General features: G+C 40.1%; 2 protein-coding genes across 5 annotated transcripts in view; both read right to left on the bottom strand.

Annotated features, from left to right (window-relative positions):
- The window catches only part of LOC147756084 (uncharacterized), a 31,398-nt gene extending 11,707 nt beyond the window's left edge, over nucleotides 1-19,691 (bottom strand). Inside the window, exons 1-2 of the mRNA XM_086986257.1 lie at nucleotides 18,892-19,691; nucleotides 15,556-18,085 (exon numbers count right to left, since the gene is read on the bottom strand). Coding sequence (XP_086842383.1) covers nucleotides 15,556-15,631 — 76 coding nt within the window. The 5' untranslated portion in view covers nucleotides 15,632-18,085; nucleotides 18,892-19,691. The remainder of the gene's footprint in view (nucleotides 1-15,555; nucleotides 18,086-18,891) is intronic.
- LOC111249646 (uncharacterized) overlaps nucleotides 1-21,302 on the bottom strand; it is a 183,081-nt gene that overhangs the window by 129,939 nt on the left and 31,840 nt on the right. The gene's annotated exons all lie outside the window — the stretch shown is intronic.

The raw sequence follows: 21,302 nt of genomic DNA, 5'->3' as shown, positions 1-21,302 counted from the left end.
TCATTGCCTATTTGTTACAATAGCGAAATAGTTTTAACATAGAGTCTTGGCCATAAAGGCTAATTATAATTACTCGACACGACGCCTCGAGACGTTCGCTTCAAGCATAGTTCCAGGCAAGATAAACAGACTAATAAAAATAATCAATATAGTGTCCTATAACTATCGTAGCGTAATCTACTTCTGCTTGCGCCAATAGTAAGTTACTAAATAGCAATGTTTTATAAAAAAAACAACTGCAGTTTGTATTCTTCACACCAGAAGACCATATGCTTATAAACGGTCCGCCTCGGGGTTATGCGGGCTGCGAGAGGCAGCGTGGAAGTATATATATATATAAGCCATGGCTGTGTCATCTCTGGTCGCGTTTACTGCATTTGTGTATGTAAGATTTTCGGGAGTTTATAACTTAAAAATATTGAATAAGGTATTATATAAGCACAACAGTTACTATTGTGCGCGTCATTGACTTCTCAGACGTCAGCTATAATGCAATGCCGCTGGCTCGTCTTTACTTGGACAAAACTAGACCATTTTTTTGCCTACTGGTGATTTACGCCTGCTCGGGCTCGCCCATCTGTCGACTTTGGTGAGTCGCGCAGTGCTCATTTCGGGGTAGTAACGAATATTTCGATGCAATTACGGTATATATAGCATAATCTTTGTATGGGTGTCGTTTTAAGGCATTAATAATTGATGGTGACACTAGTAAACGATAGCAATAGGGCGCCAATAACGGTCGAATAAAATTACATGGCAAAAAAGGGTAGGAAAACATGTTTATGAGGTCCGAATGTACGAGATATCGTGCGGTTGCGCAATTCCCCTGGCGGAAATAAGTACGAATGTGGCTTTGCAACTTTCCAATGTTTGTATTTGATCTCAAGTTTTTCTTATCGGGGAATTTAAGTTCTATGTCAGTTGAATGTAAAGTCACATTGGAGTACGTAACTGTTACCCTAATATGGCTCTCTGTTCGGATTTAGAATGGCTACGTAACAGGGGGCAATCGTCATCTGTTTTTCACTGTTCGGAAAACGAAGTTTTTCCAGGGTAATTTTCCACGACCGCTCTGATACAGGCATCCGCTTGTGTCGAATGGTTTAAATTGATCAATTTAAACCCACAAATACTGCTTAGTCCTACTGTTATTAATGGAATAATACAAAACAAATATCAAACAGTCCTTATTTTGATAGCAGACAGCACCAATTGGATGCATTGGCGCTACCAAATGATACGTTTAGGTATATAGTAATTAGAAAGATTACGCAAACAATTGAAAAATACTTTCCAATTACGGCTGGAGCGACAGTCGCCGTTCCCTGTCTACGTATCTATCGGCGACGATATTTAAAAACCCGCCCATGCACACGGTCTGCTAGCAGCAACTAACTTTGTAAGTGCACGTTATATTCTAGCATCTGATTTGCTAGGAACTTTATCTCATTGCCCTCTCCAAATTGGCATTAAGGTCTATCCGGGAACGAAAAGATTTCTTTACACTGTTCTACCTAACTCATGATTATAGTTCATTTTCGGTTTATTGACAGAAAGCCTCAGTTAGATGCAATTCCGGGAACCTTTCCTTGTTTGGTTCGATGTTTGTCCACGTACTTGTCGCATTCGGAATTCGGGAACGTCGTCAAACGTTTCCCTGACGCACAAGTATATGTACCACTACGTGATTAAGAGAAGAGATTAGGACTTCAATTGTTTAAACTATGAAGACTGCAAAATACCGTTTTATTCATGCGTGTATAGACACGCTCTTGTCGAGCCTACGTTTGTTAATGTTTAAGCAATAATCATCAGTAGTATGCATATTCGTAGCACCAGAAAGAAGCTAAAAAGTGTTCTTTACAGGTCTCCTAAATATATATAGTGATAACTAAGTAAAAATGATTTAACCTCCATTATACTGGTCAGGCAAGCTCCTGTCGCTCTGCTTTTCCCCGAGCCTGAAGTCGATATAAGGTCAAATATCTTGCGTTAAGGTGGCTTAAGATGCTTTACGGTATCTGACTGTCCTTGATGTATATTGTGACGAACTTAGATAATCACAGGCAGAAACAGTCGTTTAGTATGTCTACAAAAAGGTGTTGTAAATCTGCTTGTTTGATTGTGTTCGTGTTATTTGTCTGACAAATGTGTAATATTTCAATCAGTGTATTGGAGATGTCTATAAGAAGCGCGTTTTTGCTACTAGGAAAAACATGGACTTCACTCCTGTAATTTTGTGATTCCTGTTAAAAGTGCAGAATACAGTTTAACATGTATGCAGCATGAAAACGAAACGCGAAGACGTTTTACTTTGTTTTTTTTATATTTACACAGAATTGTTAACAAACGTGTCATGCGTCTAGACTGTGGTGATTGTCGTTAGCTTCGTTAGTAAGAGATTCTACTGCCTGAGTTGCAGGGGCACTAAATCGTTACCGTGGACATCCTTCAAATGTAATTTATCGCTTGCTATATAGAACATCCCATTTGAATATTCTTGAATAAGCTCAAAGCGTGCCGATCAGTCACTGCAGAAATTTAAAGTTTACTTTAATTCTAATCAACATGTGAAATCGCGGCATTTCTTGTCTCTACTGCCTAGAATTGTCCTAGTAATAACAATGCCGTTGTTTTTTTTATGCTTGAAAAACATTAGTGAGTAACTTGTGCAAACAATGTCTATGCGTTTACGACTCATGAATCACTCAGAAAACAAACTTTATGTACATTTTCTCATAGGCCAGCACGATACTTCGTTATTAATAATAATATCAGGCGTAACGTCGGTCTAGCTATTTTTCGGGTTTCACAAAAATCGTTGCTTGTATTTGCTAACTGATAAAAAAAAAAAACTTTTAAGAGGCTATAGGCTCTCCAGAAGTCTGCGATTCGTACTAGCTGAAAAAAAACAACATCTACAAGCTTCCTATAAGTGCTACCCAGGCTTGAGTCTAAAATTATAACGACAGGGTATTTAACCCTTACTGCCAAAAACGATTTATCCATTCGGCAGATCACCAATAGGCACCATTTTGATATTGCTTTGCGGAACAGATGTTTTTTCCGTCTTGATGACCCGTGACTGTTTCTCAAACGGGAATGAAGAACAATTGTTTTTTTTTATATGAACACGTCCTACGTTTGTCGACTGCGGTTGATGGCGTATAACTTATACGTGCAGTAAGAATAGAGATTTTCGTTAGTGATTTTTAAACATAAATACTTATACGGCTGGCTACGTGTATGGACTTTGAACCTAATTATCTTCAATGTAGCTTTTTCCTAACGAGTAGTAAATGGTACCGATTCAGTCGCGTGTCAGCCAAATTCAGACGCTCTTCCGGTGATCGATCACTCGTGGATAATTTGCTGTCTCTCATACCCACAATCTATATTACAATGAATAGCGTTATTGTCTTCTTTATATTATCAAAAACAACCATTCTTTGTTTTTTCTACAATCATCCGAATTTGCGATAAACCAAATGCTAGTTCACTTGAAAAAATTCATTATAAATTTGGTTCTTAAAATGTATGATTATTGTTTATAGTCGTTTGCCTAACAGTCAGCCACCTTGTTTCTAATCAACAGCGCTAATATGAAATAAACATACGTGGCCTGACCTAAACTGACCCGCCGCCTGAGACCGACATATAGAAGCCAAGCAAATAACACCGACGGTGACTGAACGCGTCATTTCCACAACAACAACAACAACAACAATCGTCGCCATAGACATCATTAAGGGATACACATATTGCGCCGTACGGATGCGTCTCTACGTAGCAGACACCCTCTCAGTTGTTCTACTTACATATATATATTTAGCTACCTAATTAAAAATCGCTCGCGAGAACGCCTTGTCACTAGAATGACAAGTAATGATGGTTATCACACCTGAACAAAAGGAAACACAGCCAGCATAACCGTGTACAAATGTCATAAATGCGTGTACTGCCGTAAAACATTGGCGTCGTTTGTGGACATGGCGTCGTTGCCGTCCACCCCCGAATAAAACGATCGCCTCGGGAAAATGCTGACGAAGTAGGCACTGGCAAGGCGCTTACAAAACGATGAGGCAGGCCGTAACGGCTCCGGCCACAACATTGCTAGGTGTTGCTTTCATTGTCTAACAGAACATCGAGCGACTGGCTACACGAATCACCGGCACCATTAACGTTGTTCTCTTGCACTGATATATACATATATAAACACTAAGTATTATGTATGCTGATTTTAGTAAATTGATATTAAGACGGTGCGCAGTTTACCGTTGTGGTCGAAAGAACCAGACAAATAAGTGTAATTTTTCCTCTCTTACCACCCTACTCTCAATTCAACTTGGTACACTTAGCCCATTTATCTTTCATTTCGTGCATGGCTTATCTGACCGCCTGTAGCTTACGTCGCCCCTAAGAAAGGATCATGCTAAAACTGCGCCAAAAGTCCTAGTGGTCTCACAATCAACTACTGTGTTATACGATTATGTTATTTTTAGGGATCAAGGGTTATTCTGAGGTGCTTACGAATGATTCATGTAGGCCTGTTCTCGTATGAATTATGAGCCTTCGGCAAAGATGTTACATATGTTTACTGACATTCAGTGAAGTTCTTCAGCCCCATAGTACCGTAAATGGCGTAACGTGGATCTGTGGGACACGCGATGAACTTTCAAGAAGCGCTCAAAATCTAAAATTTTTAAAAACAACGAGGTATTTTTTCAGTACTAAAGAGTACAGCGTGTGCTATGCATAAATGAACATAGGAGGCCAAGCAGGATAGTGACGCACGGAAATTTACCGTTTAGAACCCCGGAAATCAATTCAACGTTTCAGTTTCAACGCTTGATAAGAAATTATGACCATTGTTTATTGTTTTCAATTTAATTTAGATTCAATTCAGGTACACTTTTGTTATGTAAATGAGAGGACCTACAATGATACGAGTGTGGCGTTTAATTTAAGGCTCCTGATTTATCTGATGCTAAAGGCATAACATTAATCGGAGCACTGTTTCAGCCTATATATAATTATCTTCAGCGCAAGCTAGATGCGGTCACAGTAATATTAAATATAGATTTTGTCACATTTAAATTATCTATCGGCGAAAACGTTCATGAGTAGTCCCTGACTACCGTTTAAACCCAAATCTAAACGCGATGCTACTTTACGCGCCTTATCTATCTATTTTCAATAATACATGATTGGTTGAAACTCGAACGTTGAGCTCGACGAACTCGCTTAATTTAGGCTTAATATAGATAATCTTAATACGAACAAATTTCGCCCGTGTCCGGCGAAACTCAACTTGCCCAGGTATGGGTTTTCCGATAAAGGTTAGACCATTAGTTGTGTAAAAAACCAACCTGCCGTGCATCCAACCGTTCGACTGTAATAAAAGTTCCTTAAAACTATTAACTAATGGGTCGTAGTATCGTTCCCTAATTAGCGTTACTCAGTAATCGTCTCTATACATTTCTCATACATCTTTAAGCAGCCACACAATTGAATTGAATTACTTTCTTCACGGTCTGGATAAAAATAGACTGAAAATGTTCCTGATCTCTGATATTCGTTAATCACTTTTGCCCTGCTTGATCCAGTGCTGTGTGGCCGCTCTGCCTTAAAAAAAAAAGGTTTTAATCGACAGACTTCTGACCAGCGATCTTTCCTGGTCTGGTGGCTGTTTATTCGCGCGTACACGTAGCTGCTCATACAGAGCCTACTTTAAAAACTATCTATATTTCGCTACCAGAACAACATGATGCACAGTTTGTACGGCCGCTGTTCTTTCTTCGGACGCAAGGAAGAGTCGGTTCTTTGCAACGAACGAAGTAATAACGACTGTTGCTACGTCAAGCGTCCGTAACCATGAAATAAAGCTTCGTTCAGCTGCTGGCAGTTTGCATTGATTTGTACGCGTCATTAACACAAATGCGCGGCGTAACGATCGCGATGTCCACAGATTTTCGCAGACGCGTGTTTTCCACTTTCATTGTAAATAGTAACCGCAACAGCTAAAAGTATAATTACGGCAACAAGGAAACCTGCAGTTATGGATGAAGTCATTAACAATAATGGTAAAGGCGTCTCGCAGGACGAATAGGACAGGGGAGCTATTGTGTGGACATAGTATGTATTTAACCTACCGCGCCTCGATGAAACACGGCAGTAACTGGTTAGAAGGAGCAGTCGCGGCAATAACGCTAAAAGTATCGCGTAGCGTAGAAAACAAAACTATAACTTGGCCGAGCAAAAGTTATGAGATAGAATGCGGTCACGATGAATGAATTTCACTAAATCAGTATGATAGGAAATACATTGGGACAATTGGATGAAACGTAGATCGAAAACGAATTGTCATAGAGGGCATAGTGATTGCCCTATAGCAAGCTATTGTTGGCTAATATTTGCTAATATAATAATGGCTAATATAATATACCTCGTTAAAAAAATTCATTAACAATGGCCGAAATGTACGTTTGAGATCTTATTTACCCGTGACTTCTATTCACTGGCTCGTTCTCTAATAGCAGTTAACCTGAATCCTTGTCATATATATGAAATGTTATAGAAATTCTTTTTATTAATGAGAGATATTGTAAATTCTGCCGTTCGTTGAGCCTTATATCCACAGTCTATAAATATTTGCTACAGTTACCAGTAGTATATCAGTACTTAGAGCCGTCGTCATCGGCCTAATAGTATGATATTTGTTTATATTATTGCTGAACCGTTCCTATGTACGACAACATTCTATAGGAACTGTACTGTTCAATAACCGAACTCGTGAGAGAACAGTGAGCTTCTTAATTTAACTAACGTCTAGTGAGTAAGTTAGCCCTCAAGTGTTTTTTGAACAGTTGTTTTTTGATTTCATGCACGCGATGACGATGGACAACTTCTAACTGATATTTAACGGGACCCGTCCGAAGATTTCTCTATATAGCGCGCGGTATAATTTTCTTAATAGTCGCTAAGCTGCTTCACCGAAGCTCGCAAAGCCTGCTAGTAATTACCTGGACGAGGTAACGAGGACCGTCCGGCCTATCGACCTATTCCGACTGACCGCTAACTAACTATCTATGATTTGTCCGCTGCAGTATCTAAGAAGATATAACAAACTAATCCTATAATAATAATAGATCTAGTGAGATCGTCCGATCTGTCGTCTGTATATGTATAATAGATATTTACTCTTTCGTGAATGAAGGGTTGTCCTCTGACTAGAAAGGAAGAAAATATTGACGAAGATCAGATATAGTAGCAAGTGCTACTTCTGCTCATTGCTGCTCCGTTAGCCATACAGCATAAATGCGTACCTTTTATATTCTAGTAAAGTAATAAATCTACGACGAAAAACAAATGGCTAAAGATATTTGCTATACTTATTATATATGTATATTTTGGACTAAGACGGTATCATATGCGAGCAAGTGAACGACAGACATAACTCGAGCAACAGAAAATCGGCGACATGAACAGGACCCAAAAGACTGCTGTAATAAAATATCAGCTTTCTTTAATATTATCGACTGTATTTACTGAAGTACTCCTCTGGCCCAATGTTAAGAAATCAACTTGCCCTAGGTTCTCTTTTGCCTACCAATTGAATTTTTACACATCTTTTAATAGTTTTACCGTTAACAACCTCTTCAACATAGGGGTGAAATAACCACTATTAGACTGTCCACACAGATATTTATCTAGTATTATTATTATTATGTACAATAAACATAACATGCAGGTAATGTTATTTAAAAAATATATTGTGATTCAACATGTGTTAGACTGCACCTCGTACGTATATATATATATATATATATATACGTATTAAGGACTGCTCATGTTTTTATATTTCTTTTACGTATTTTCGCTTCCTGGCATCTTTACAGTAAATCATTTAAGCTTGCATTGTTAGTCACGCAATGTAAAGTAGTCCCTACTTATTTATACAAATGTTTTGACTTTTAAGCCTGACGTTAATTAAGAATTGCTTCAACAACCTAGTTGCTTCTTTCAGCTGACCGTGCCTACAACCGATTTCAGACCTAGACAACTTTATCCTAGCAGATCCAGTATCACACTTCGTTCCCTTTTTTTTCAGGCCAAACAATCCTCTTGATTTCTCCTCAATGGACAAAACAGAATTAGAACACCAATCGAAACGGTCAGCCGGTTCACTTCTTTCGTAAGAGTTGTCCAGCGAATACACTCGATATTTCGCGATTTTATCATGTGTCTGTGAATGATATCTATCTATCTATCTGCATGGACCAGTCAGGCCAGAGTGACCATAGACATTTAACGGCGATGAAATTGACAGTAGTATAATGTCATTGGGAGTATTCCGTGTGTCCATGACAACTCCGGCACTATAAGTGGTCTGTCATAGCAGTCATACTGGCAGATTAATTCCAACAGCGCTAAATGTATATAAAACATTGAAAATCTGTTTCCGAAACGGCGTATTGCTCGTGATCAGACTACTTCCGGCAGCTTCCAAAGAAGAACGCCTATGAGTCAATAAACTAGCATTTTGTCTGCTATATTTATTCAAATATCGGCGCTTTATATAATATAGAGCACATTAGCTACCAATCGGTACAAGTTTTCTCTATATTCAAATTCATACCACAATAACATAGCACCATTTTTAACTGATAACATTCTTAATAGGCATGAGTCAGGAGGTCGCTTAGATATGAATTTGCATTGCAATCCTTAACAATGTGTTTCCATTATCCAACGCATACTTCAGGGATCGCATTCGATATCACACGCTGTATCGAAGAGTCACACGTGTCAGCCGTGACCTCAACTGCGCTACTCCTATGCTTTGAGCTTCACTGGACCTCAACTGTCGTCTTTTGTACTGCTGTTATAACCGTTACATAAATTACACTATAAGAGCTATCAATCTACAACCCCTTATCTAAATTACCCGTGTTGTAATTAATGATCTCTCACCTTTATCTATATACATATTTATATATATATATATATATATATATATATATATATATATATATATATATATACTTCTAGCTTTTTTCTTAGCTACCGTTCGCGCACCTCTTCTTAATTTTCTTCGCTCGTAAGATTTTTAGCCGGCTGCTGTAACAGCCCTGGGACTATGTTTTAGTTGAATACTGTTAGCAAGGTTTTCATTATCGTCGCCTGCCCGTCGTTATAAGTACAATGTCCAAATTAGAATTTTTCTCACAGACGATCTCTCCTAGCGAGGGGTCGCGGACCACCGCAGGCTTACAAAGCCAGCCAGTACGCACATGTAAACCATCACCATTACGTATCGACCAATAGTTTTACTAGTCGATTCTGCACCATCACGTCGTTTTCCCTTGTAGATTCCCGGAAGAAAACAGTTAAGAACAAATCGCTGAACAAAATCTGTCGACGGCAACATCGTGTTGAACGCAAAGTTCTGCGTCGGGCCGTCATCGATTAGCGGTTAGAGGCAGCAAACGTCCCACTGTAGACGTGTTATGCGGGCGTAGTTTATGAACATGTGTCCGTGCACTTCATACGCTTCACTCTACGCTGTTCCTGACCCCGTTCGCCAAAAACAAGGCTGCAGAAAGCATTACCTATTACGCTATTGAATTGCCGCAACGTGCTAGTCATCCCGGCACAAATATCCCGGAACGACAAAAACGTAACAGTCCAACCCATCATGAATATGCGCATCATTGTAGCCAGCATCGCCCCCGCCGTCGTCATAGTGAGTTAAAATAAATGAGCTGCATTGACGACGGGCATTGGTCAAGCTCCTAACAACTGCCAAGTATAATTGTGCACATCTCCTTGAAGCTCTTCAAGCGATCTTCGAAAGCTATGTTCAGAATACTTTGGAGGTGAAGACCGAAGCAGTATTGAACCAAGCGACAAACAGGAACAACGCTATTAGCAGACCACTGCTGCAGGAGCAACAATTTAAAGAGACAATGACGATAGTGTTGTGAACGGGGAAAAAATGCAAAATTAAGGAGCGTCTAGCCACCAAAAGAGTCACTGAAATCATCATCAAACATTTACATGTTTGCCCCAGCTAACGGCTGAAAGTCTATGAGCATTTACTATTTAAATAGCAGAAGTCTGTCTCGGGCATTGAGGCTGCACATTCTTTCGTCAATAATCGTTCAGTATCATTAACAATGTGAAGGTCGACTCAGAGGAGGCAAACGATTGAAAAGATTGGCAAAAAATCGTTTGAATATTAGAGGTACTCGATTCTTCAACGAGCAATTAGCGAGCGAGGACGATCGGGAACAATAAAAATGGCGGTGTGTCAAGACCGCTGCCTTTACCAGGTTTACACTAGGCATAATACTTGTTGGAAGCACGAAATAAGTACAACAACAATATCTATTGAGTTCATTCAGCCCTTAATCTATTAGAGGGCTAGTAGTCGGGGTACCGTGAAGATGGCGCTTTTTATAAACGTTGTTTATTTCTATTCTGGCGTTACTTTTTTTCGCTACAGTTACCTAAGATGTTTTTATCTGCTTGGTGCTTCTGTTATGGTTTGGGGCTCTGAGACAACATTGCAGTTTGAAGATATAGAGTTAGAGGAAAGAACTGCAAATATAACAGCTGTTCATCTTTGTCACAAAACGAAAAGAATTACACGTGCTGATTTTTAGCGGCTAAACGACCAGCACACGCTAAAAGTAGAACTCGGTTTATTTTTGTCCAAAGAGCTCAAAGGCTATTTCAACACCTACTGTAATTACAGAGATAATAACGGTGAGACTCACTAAATTCAGAAACAAACGAAAGCCGAGTTCATTAACCATAAAGATCATTCATTACGCCCAACATTTGTTTTCTAATTAAAAAAAAAAGTCAACATTTTGGATTGACGTTGAGTTGGGCTTCTTTGTACTGGCGTATTTGATCCATGCACTTCCTGTGGTCAGCCACAACTAACTTATGGCGAAATAAATGCAGTACAACATTTTCATGACCTGTAGAAAGTTTAGCTTCATTTTTAGTGCTCTAAATGTAATTTCGAAGCACCATTGTTACCAATGCCGAACCTCGTTTTTCATCCTATTATATATACTCACCGTGACCCACGCTGCTAACCTATAATGTACATATCGAAGCTGCCCGTTGCTGATTTGTATGGCCGATCTGTCACGCCTGTCAAATGATCACATCCCCCAGCGGCCCTGATCGATATGTCATGAGGAGCTCTTCACAAGTGCTTGATATTAGAAGCAACTGGCCAGCTGGTGAACGTGAAGAAGATAACATGTCGCCCAACTAGTCATGTAAAAAAAACTTCTCGATGAACTCTTATCTAAGCGGAAGTGATTGCTATAATCTAAGAGGCAGGAGTAAATGTGCTTTATAATAATAAATGAACGGGTATTGTGGTATCCAAGGGAGGCAAAATGGGCACGGATATGATAGAGCACATTTGTCCAATACGTGTAGTAAGATAAGTGCATCACTCTCGGTGGACGTCCAACAACAAATAGAATTTATAGTTGAATTTTAAGAAGATTTTCGAATACATCGAAGTTTCATTACTTAAGTTGAGATACACATGAAGTAAAACACTTAAATAACTTATGCCAAGTAATGTATGATGGAACCGACTTTTAGTGAGGTTTTTCTTTTAGCAGGGCACAGTTTTGAAGCTGGCTACCAAAAATGGTAAAGGATTATATTAACGCTGCACCATCTTCAAAGTTACCCCGTCTGCTCGAAGTAGAGCGGAATGATCCGATCGATAGCAAAAGTGTAAGAATACAGTAGAAACCTGGAATTTAACACTGGCCTGTAGTCGAACAATTTCCAGTTAATTAACTAAAAATAGTTTACCTGGCCTGGATAGTCGTTAAACGGCTTCGCTTCAAATTCTATTCTAGCCGTAAACTCTGTTTTGTAGTAGACGTTTTCAAAGTAATAAAAACCATCATTTTTTGGGTGCTCCTACCTTAAAAAGCAACTAGGATTAAGCCCATGAACTTGAAAACCGGCGAGTGCATATGTCCTACTAAGGAACTGCGACCAACGTTCCCGTACTCCGCAACAGGAGACTTGCCTGTAACAGCTATAATAGACGGCTCATTACAGAATAAATAATTGTGAAAAAAAGTAAAAGTGACCTTTCTTATAACTCTTTTACATTAACGACTGGTGTCGCCCAGACAAGGAGCATTGTAAGATTACTACTTTAATAATGATCTATCCAATCATTTGACTTCAAACATTATTATTATTATTGAAAATGGGGCCAGAATTAGACATCAATGCACACACGACTAGTAAGCATGCACGGAAAAACAAGGGAAACGCCTGAAGCGATGGGTTAATGGTACGTACTCCCAATGCAAAGACGAGATCTTGCACCAACAGCTTTTTGGTCTCTTGCTTCCCACCCTCTTACTGGCATAGTATGTCAACATATGCCTAAGCAAAAAAATGAAGTATATTTGTCATCTAGTACTTATTATCTTTTGGCCAGTTACAGATTAGAATGGCTAACTGACCAAAGACCGAGACTGGCATAAGGAGCAACACAGTGATCAAAGAGAAAGCAACAAGTTACCACAACAATGATACCGTATGTCTATGATATGGATAAAAGGAAAAACAGCATTGAGTCTATCTATCAGACGTAAGTCGTTCCTCGCAGTAATCTTTCCCAGCAATCTATTACAACGAACACTTAGGATTCCGTTGGCAGCTACAGTTCCCTCCGTTCTAGCGTCTTTGACTAGCCCGTTTATATTTGTTGCCTTCGTGGTTGTTGTCGTCATTGACTTCCTGGTAAGGCTTAACTTTTTCACCTACCGTCGAGCAGTCACTAATGTTAGTACCCATTTAGCGCAGTTTCTGGCACTCAAAGCGACGATGCGCAGTGCAACAGCGGGAACGCCTGCGAGAATGGATGAGTAAAGGAATGTCCCCTGCCTTGCGTAATCCACTTTCTTTACGCTGAAAGCTGCCTTCTGAAAGTAGTAGCCTTTGAAGAGGGCAGCCAGCAAAACAAGCACAACAAACGAACTCGATCTAAGAGGACCGTAACGTCGCCGTAAGCTATGGCGCATTTATACAACGGGTTATTTCTGCTGCTGGTCCTGATGCCAGGGAGGTTGTCGTCCTTTGCACAGGTAGTCCGCTCTTGGCCAATATGGTTTCCCTCACGACCACCATCGGCGCGTGTTTCCAGCAGCTCCGCGCGAATCATCAAGAATGCTGTGGTGCAATCAGTGATCCCGACTGGCGGGACAATTCGCTTGCTAACGAAATGGGGCGCGGTCGGCCTACGGTCGATGCTGCGAACGCTGCCAAATCACAATAGCAGTTGGCGTTGTAACGATTGACACTTTTCATCATTTGCGCCCTGGGGTAGCCTATGGAGGCAATATTACGCGGGATCATAAAACGGTCAAAGCTTGAAGGGACAAATGGCAAGTACCGTTGTACCACGAATCACAAGACAAAAAGATGTTTTGCGAACAAATGAGCTGATAGACGAATGTAGCCAACGCGACAGTTGTGTGGCTACCTTTCATTTCGTATTGTCCTTGTGTGTAGTCCTTTAACCGTGGTCCAAAAAAAGGCAGCTCTAGATATCATTGTTACAATTATTGCTTTGTTGCTGACTGCCATTATTCACTTTCATTCATATTCCATTCGTATCTGGACGACCTAAAAGTATATTGATGATCATTATAATAATAATAACCATAAAAATAGTGGTCGGTCTTCGCCAGGGGTACGAACACAGACGATGGCTTAAACTAAGTGACACTTAATGATGCGACCTGAATTGCCGTTTCGTTGGCAAGATTCGTGGGGTCGTAAAGCACCAACGACGGAAGGGATGCGGTTGCCGTTGGAATATATCCGTACAGCCTAGACCGATATCAAGTTCTATTAAAGTGTTCTTTTATAAACCTCATGAGCTAATAGTTTTGTTGTCACTACATTTATTAATACTTCGCATCATCATCATCATCATCATCATCAGTTAAGGAACCAAGTGAGAACGTCTCTCTTCGTCATTTTTTTTTTTGTTTTGTAATTAACTAGCCAAAGTCAGGTCGGTTTCGAAAGACTATTTCTTTTTGAAAGAACTTTTTTCCAAAAGAATTTACTTCTTCTTCTTCGTAGTCAGATGTTGTGCTTTCTTCAATTGCATTGTTTTTTTACCCACGAAACATTCTAGAAGGTATTTATAGCACTACATAAACAAAAAAAAAACATCGATTAACTAATTATCACCAGATACGGTGTGCACCCACATAGGTATATATGTCGGCCCTCATAGTAACGTGTGAAACAATGTTTACATATCTCAACAAGAAAGATTGTTTTGTTCTAAATTAGCACCACTGTAGACAAAAAGTGCTCGTCTCGCTTGATTACAAGACCTCCCGTTTCACTTGTGGCCATGTTAGAAGATTTGGCAAATTGGCAATACGTTCTGTACGTATAACTTCAATCCCTAATAGCCAATAGAGCTGATCTAAATATTCAAGCCGTCCGAAGATGGCCATTCGGGGTCCCAGTTTGCACACGATTCGAGTTGTCCCTGATGTTTACGCCGACCGATAATGGGCCAGAGAGGCAGTGGGACTTTGTGATCATCTGTATACTGTCACCTGCCTAAACAGTCATTATCTTAAGGTTATCGGCGTTGGGCGATACAAGCGCAGTTCGTTCAGCATTTCACACAATCTAGTGCACACAAATTCTGGCCTCGACACAACGAGGATTCATATAATATGGCCGTACTGTAAGCTATAGTGATTATATATTTCATAATGAATTAGAACAAGTTTCCCCAACTCCGGAGAAAGCTTCGCATAGTCAAAGCATCCCGCCCCGCAGGCGTGAGCAAAAACGATGACCAACTACGATAGAAAGCGGTACCGGTCCCGTCATCGGCTAGCTAGTCATCACAACATATACACGTATAGATTTTCGCTAATCGAGATGAATAATGCTAACAGTGACAGTTGTGTAATAGAGCAACTTCTCTATGGGAACACAAAACACAGGTGCGCATCTCATCAGGATGCAGGAAGAGCTACACATGGCTGCGATCTCATGTACGCATTACCGTCAATGTGAAAGAGGGTAGGTACCGTGATGGTGTCGCTCAAGCCGCCCGAAGCTCGGCGCCGCCACAATTGTATAGTCATTTAGCGTTTCTCTGTCGTCCGGACGGATGACAGTATCAACGCATAATAACGTTTAATAGACGTTGCACAAATGCTCCCTTCACGGAGTGATGTACATGCCGAAGAATTTATGGGATGGGTTAAACGTGTGCTTCCTACAGCGATCCAGCTGTCTGTAGCTATAACAACAATAACATCGTAACTAGTGTCTGTTACTGCGTAGTCGATTTCGGCAATGGCAAACAGCAAATCTATGACTACTTCGCGCCGGTGTTCGTTACAACCTACAACGACTATAGCTGGTATAACGATGACAGTAGCATCGTCACTCACTCTATGTTCTAAACGAAGACGTCCTATCAGCCATGGCTACCGGTTCTCTTACCATCCATTCCACCGACATGAAAGCTTAACCGTGTATTGCACTGGGCATAGCAATTAACAACCGTTGCCAGTATCATCTTCGATCTCGTGCAACGAAGACAAACTTCACACAAGTTATGCTACACAGCGTCGGTCAGTATGTCACAACGATACCACAGTTATCTCTATGGGTTGTCTCTATAGAGTTGGTTCATTGCGTCACCGACACTTTATGTATTGCCACCTGCGTAGGTGTACACGCAAACGCGCACGTCGCTGTATGGTCGCCGTTGGAGATCGTCCTGTCCACTGGTGGCGTCCAGTGGCGACTTTATGATGTTGCATGTGCCGGTGCTCAGGGTATCCGGAGGACGTATCCTTCAAACGCGGGATGTTTAAATTGTAAGATTGTTCGTTGTGGACGAGATTGATAATGGTTGCGTGTGTGAAGAATCCTATTCACTGATTCACTCCGGTTGGAAACGATGAATATTTTAGACTAAGCTCTGTCGGGGGCGCCAGACAAGCGTACGTATCGCAGTAGAATCGAGCTTCTTTTTTTCGCTACGTTTCGTCCTGGACGCAACGATGGGTTCAACCTGTACGTCGCGATCTAACGCGAACACTTGTTAATGGCGAAGGAAGGAAATTTTAAAAAAAATAGAAGGAACTGCATTCAACCAACGCTACTTCACGAAGCTACGATTGAGAAGGAGAGGGTTTAACTAATGCAAAATGTCAGATGCCTCAAGCAAACACGGCAGTGGTAACAAACAAAATGAAAAATTATCGAATAAAATAAACGTTGTAATATAGGGTGATGTCATTTTTGATAAAATCAAGCAGACATTAAATACCCGTCCATCATTGGACTGCCGTATTGCAAGTATATTGGTAATAAAATGTATATATACATAAGTGAGCTGCGAAAGTTAAGTGCCAATTGATAGTTCACAGAGTTTGACACAGAAGAGAAAGTGAACAGTAAACTTTGTTGAATACACGCACAAATATTTCACTACATTTTGCAGGGAACAATATAACTCATTATTTTGTAGGATTCCAACATGAATGAAGATCAACTTGAGTTTGAATTCGTTTTAAAGAAGAAAGAACGAGTTTTGCTATCCTATGGGCAAGCATATCTTAATCTTGTTGTCGATACTTTTATCTGTGAAGTCTCTTTAGATCTTACTACTATGAGAGTTGATCGGCATGCATGTCTGGTTTCATAGACTACCGACACTTTTGTCTTTCTAAGTTTTTCGCATTCTCGGTTCATAGTAGAAACATGTGTTGGCGAGAAGCTTCACGAGAGACTGAACATGCGACTCACTCAAAACTAACCTCGGATACGAACGAAGACTCGTCGTACTTCATTTGGCGTCTTCGAAAAGAAATAGTCACCTAAATTAGAAGCAACATTTGATTACATAAAAACAAAGCAAGCGGCGCGTCATTGATCCTTTACGCGCAACTGTACCTCATTTTACTCATAAGGGACGCATTAAAAAATTTCTCTTCAAATATACAAAGCTACGAACACCTGACGAGAACAGACCCCACTCCCCTCCCAATTCCGTCTCTACATGCAGTTCGCGCTTGAAGTTTATGTTCTGAGTCGCTCTGATTAATTCATTATTGGACTGAAAATTCAAACAACAGTTTCCATTTTTCAAAAAGTTCGCGATGTCCGTAGCTAGTGGTAGAAATAAATTGTCTATACTTCACGTACTATGTCTTCATTACATAGTAAGTATTTATCTGAGGTCCCTAAGGTCAATTCAGACGTCAACGGGCAAATACGCAACAGCTGTTCAATAGGTCACGGCTCCCCGTTGTTGTCAAGTCCAGTATCGATGTCCTCAATTGAACACTGTTGAATTAATGTGAGTGTTAATTAGGTATCATAGGAATACCACCACTTCAAAACCGCTCGTTTACGTATAGTTGCGACCTAGGCTACGATAACGAGCTACTGGTACAATGATCATAGTATTACTCTAAATTCAAACATACGTACTCTAGGACGGTTAAGACTTAATTAGATTAATTAATCTAATGAATTTAGAGAACCTTACAGGAAGGAATAATTTTATTGAGCCAATACATTTTTCATGAAAATACTGTTTGGACAACTGAAGCTTAGGAAGACTTTTCCGGACATATATCCCTTCTTGATTTTCGCTTGTGTGATCGTTTGTTTATTCGCTCATGCGTTAATTATAGATCAACTTGTTGATCTCCCGCGAAGAATAATTGAAAGTTCGCCAAATCTCCTAAAGTATGATTATCGTTATCTATGCGCATAGATAACTCTTCCTTGGTGACAAAATAACAACTACACGTAAATATTGATTTGGGACCGGCTAATACGAGTAGATGACTGACGCTGTCTCAATGTACGCTTAAAGGATGCACGAGCAGGGACAACGGCGTATACGTTGACCAAGAACTTATGCACTATTTAGAGGTTTCGAACAGATGTTGTGCAGATGCCGTGACGCTTGAAGGTATCATTGTTTCTTTCCGTTTGATTGCGCATGTCCACACTGAGAAACGACATATCATAAACAAGTACGGTTTCAGCACCCAGTTTGTTCTCTGGTTTGGTTTATATAATACTGCTCATACAATCCTCGAACCGTAAAGTCGTAAAACGAACAGTACACGAACAAAGGAAGTAATAACAACGAATGGAGGCAGCATTATCATTTTCTTTGCACATATACTTCACTAAAGTTTGCCTTATATCGCTGGGGAGCGCTTTACAAAGACTAGAGGCCTGATGCTATAATTGCTATTGCTAATATCCGATGGTGTCCTGCTTGTGCAACGTCGACATAAAGGCTACAGAAACGAAAATCGCGATAGATGTTTCGGCTGCTAGCTATACAAACAAACCACTAACATCATTAGGCCATTGTGGCAGCCTTTCAAACAGTTTCGATAAGGTACACAGAGGACCTCACCTAGGCTAGACTAACGTTAAGTTCAGAAGGAAAACAATGAACGAAGACGATTTGCTCTATTTGGAAATTACATTTTTCTATGCACTATGTGGGAACTCTACTAGGAAATCATTTCGTTATCATGCCAATCGTTTTCGTACGCGTCATGTTGAATAGGTGCATCTCTTGTCACTATTATCACAAAATTTTATATATATATATATATATATATATATATATATTAGTCGAATTATGCTTGTGTTAAGGACGTGCGTTCGTACAGTGGCGTACGACAAGAAATCTAGCCAAGCATATGAAAATGGCTGGCTCCGTCATGGCACGATGCGTTGCCAAGGAAAAAAATATAGATGACGTTAAATTTCTTAATAAACTTTGTCAAAACTTACTAGATAACCGGAACAGCAGTTAATTATTACTCAGCGACTCGGTCACCACTAACGAGATGGCTGCTGTTTCCATCGTTACTATCACACAGCCAGCCCGATCCATTATCGCCACCGAAGCGCCTGCAGCGCCATGGTGTCAAACTAGGTCAGATCCGGTGAGGGACAAGTACCGCGTCGACGTAATGTCTACGGCAATAGCTGGAAAGGTCGCTTAGTAATAACTGACAGATGTCACGAAACCGCTGTTAATCAGCAGTTAGTTGTATTAGATACGTTTACGTTCAAATACTGAAAATATAGCCCTAAGATTCGTGTGTCGGCGCCATTATTGCGGTGTGACGGTCTATATATAAGACGGTCGGCGAGTAATAACTGAATAATCACGAGACGAGACAAACAACGGTGCCAATAACGTCTGAACCATTGGTCTTCTTCTTACGCTTAAATGCCGCAGTTAAAGTAAAACGAATAGTCTGTATTTATAGCAGCGTGTACAAATAGCTGATCGGATTTTTTTGCCCTGTACGCAGTCCTCCCATAGCTTAACGGATCGGTATAGAGTGGCTAGCTACGAAAATTACTTGCTTTTTCAATAAACTAGATTTAGCTGTAGTATAGGTTTATACGTAATCATTATGATAACGTCGAGCTAGAGATGTGAGCCACGGCGAGTCAATGAGCAGCAACGAGGGCTAGGCCACACCAGCTGTAGATGAGACCCGATTTAATCAGCTGTTTTTTGTTTCCTAAGTTACAACACTATATCACATATTTATACTGATAGTAAGTATATCTCTGGCAATGGAATCAGTAGATTACGTCTGCTTTCTTTGTGGGCAGTGCATACACGTACTAGTGCACAAACACGCTCACGCAAATACAACGACATCGAAAACAATTGAGTATTCTTAGAACTATTGTTTTCAAAGGTATCACGTAGTGGTAAACTACGCAGTCGTCTAACATACGACACCGTTACACTGTATCAACTCAACGCTACGGATGTGGTGCCGTCCGTCTTCATGTTACCCGTGCTCATGCTAGTAAATAACGTCGATAATATTCGAAATAGTGCTGCGCGGATCGATTTGGGATTCGTCACGGCACGCCACGGTAACCCCAGCCGAAAAGTGTCGTGATGGCGCTACGGTCTGCCAATGTCGGCTTCTGTTTCAAACGAAGATCGGCGCGATGAGCCATACAGGTTATATCTGAATATCGATATCCTCCATGGTATTGTGTGCTCGTTGTGCCATGGCGGACCCTTAATGAGAAAAGTCGTACGGGAGAGATTAGTTAGAGGTGATTAAAACACGACGCATGGCTGGTTCGTGTTTCAGATCCTTACATCATTTACAACGTTCCTTTATTATATGAATGGCTGCTCGCTTATGTAATCGACTGGCAAGGTATATACCACAATTATTCTAGGCGAGCATTCGACATGTAACAATAAACCCGGGGTAGATTGATCTGGAGGGTCACCGATGTAACAGTGTCAACCCATAAAGCAACGGCAACGTAGAGACAGCAGACTTACGCTTGGGAGTCGAACCCCTTTGGTGCATTTTCATATGCTTCTCAAAGATGCTGTTGTATCATATGTGCTAATCGTTGCCAAGGGGATTTTGCATACATTATATAACATATGCAAAACAATATACTTCTCTAGTATGCATAACTTCTAGCATGTTTATCTCATTAGCTCGTTCATGGTTCATCTGTAATAAAGAAAGATGGCAGTACTATCGATCTTCGTATCAGAGAGTGGTAGTAAACTCACACACAAGATTGTTTTGTAATACACAAAATATTTTCTATATATATATATATGTTTTTAATCGTAGAAACCTCTCAATGCCAATACTTTAGCTCAAAAAGCGTAAAAAAAAAAGACGAAGTTTAGGTTAGACATCATCTACCATGTTTTGTATAAAATCTATGAGCTCTATAAGATTTCTTGGAAATTTCGTTGACGGGACTTGTTATAGGAAAAAAAAAAAGGTTTTGTGTTGAAGATGAAAGTGTTAAATGTTGTTGAAATAATAAAACACACAAACACCGTAGGTTTTAGATAAAATGGTAGATCCAAATTTGAGTGAGTTTTCAGATCGACAACATTGTGTATTATTCTTTTAACGACGAAGGTTCCTTATCAGCTTTTATGGTAAATAAGAATTTCCGGTTTCACTATCCCAATCTACCAGTATTAGACTTAAAGAACAAACAATAAAGAACTCCATGTGCATGAAGAAATGAGCATTATAATTAATATAGATGTCTCGAGTTCGACGTCCGATGAGCATTGCTCAAGAAAACGACCCCTTTTATTTTTTTTGTTCTGGGTTTTCGGACCCATATCACTATCTCTAATTAAAGCTGTTTAACGCTATCGATCGATTTATTGCTGT

This window comes from Varroa destructor, unplaced genomic scaffold (assembly GCF_002443255.2).
Source record: "Varroa destructor unplaced genomic scaffold, Vdes_3.0 BEIS01000004.1, whole genome shotgun sequence".
Lineage (NCBI taxonomy): Eukaryota > Metazoa > Arthropoda > Arachnida > Mesostigmata > Varroidae > Varroa > Varroa destructor.
This window is presented reverse-complemented; position numbering and strand designations above follow the sequence as displayed.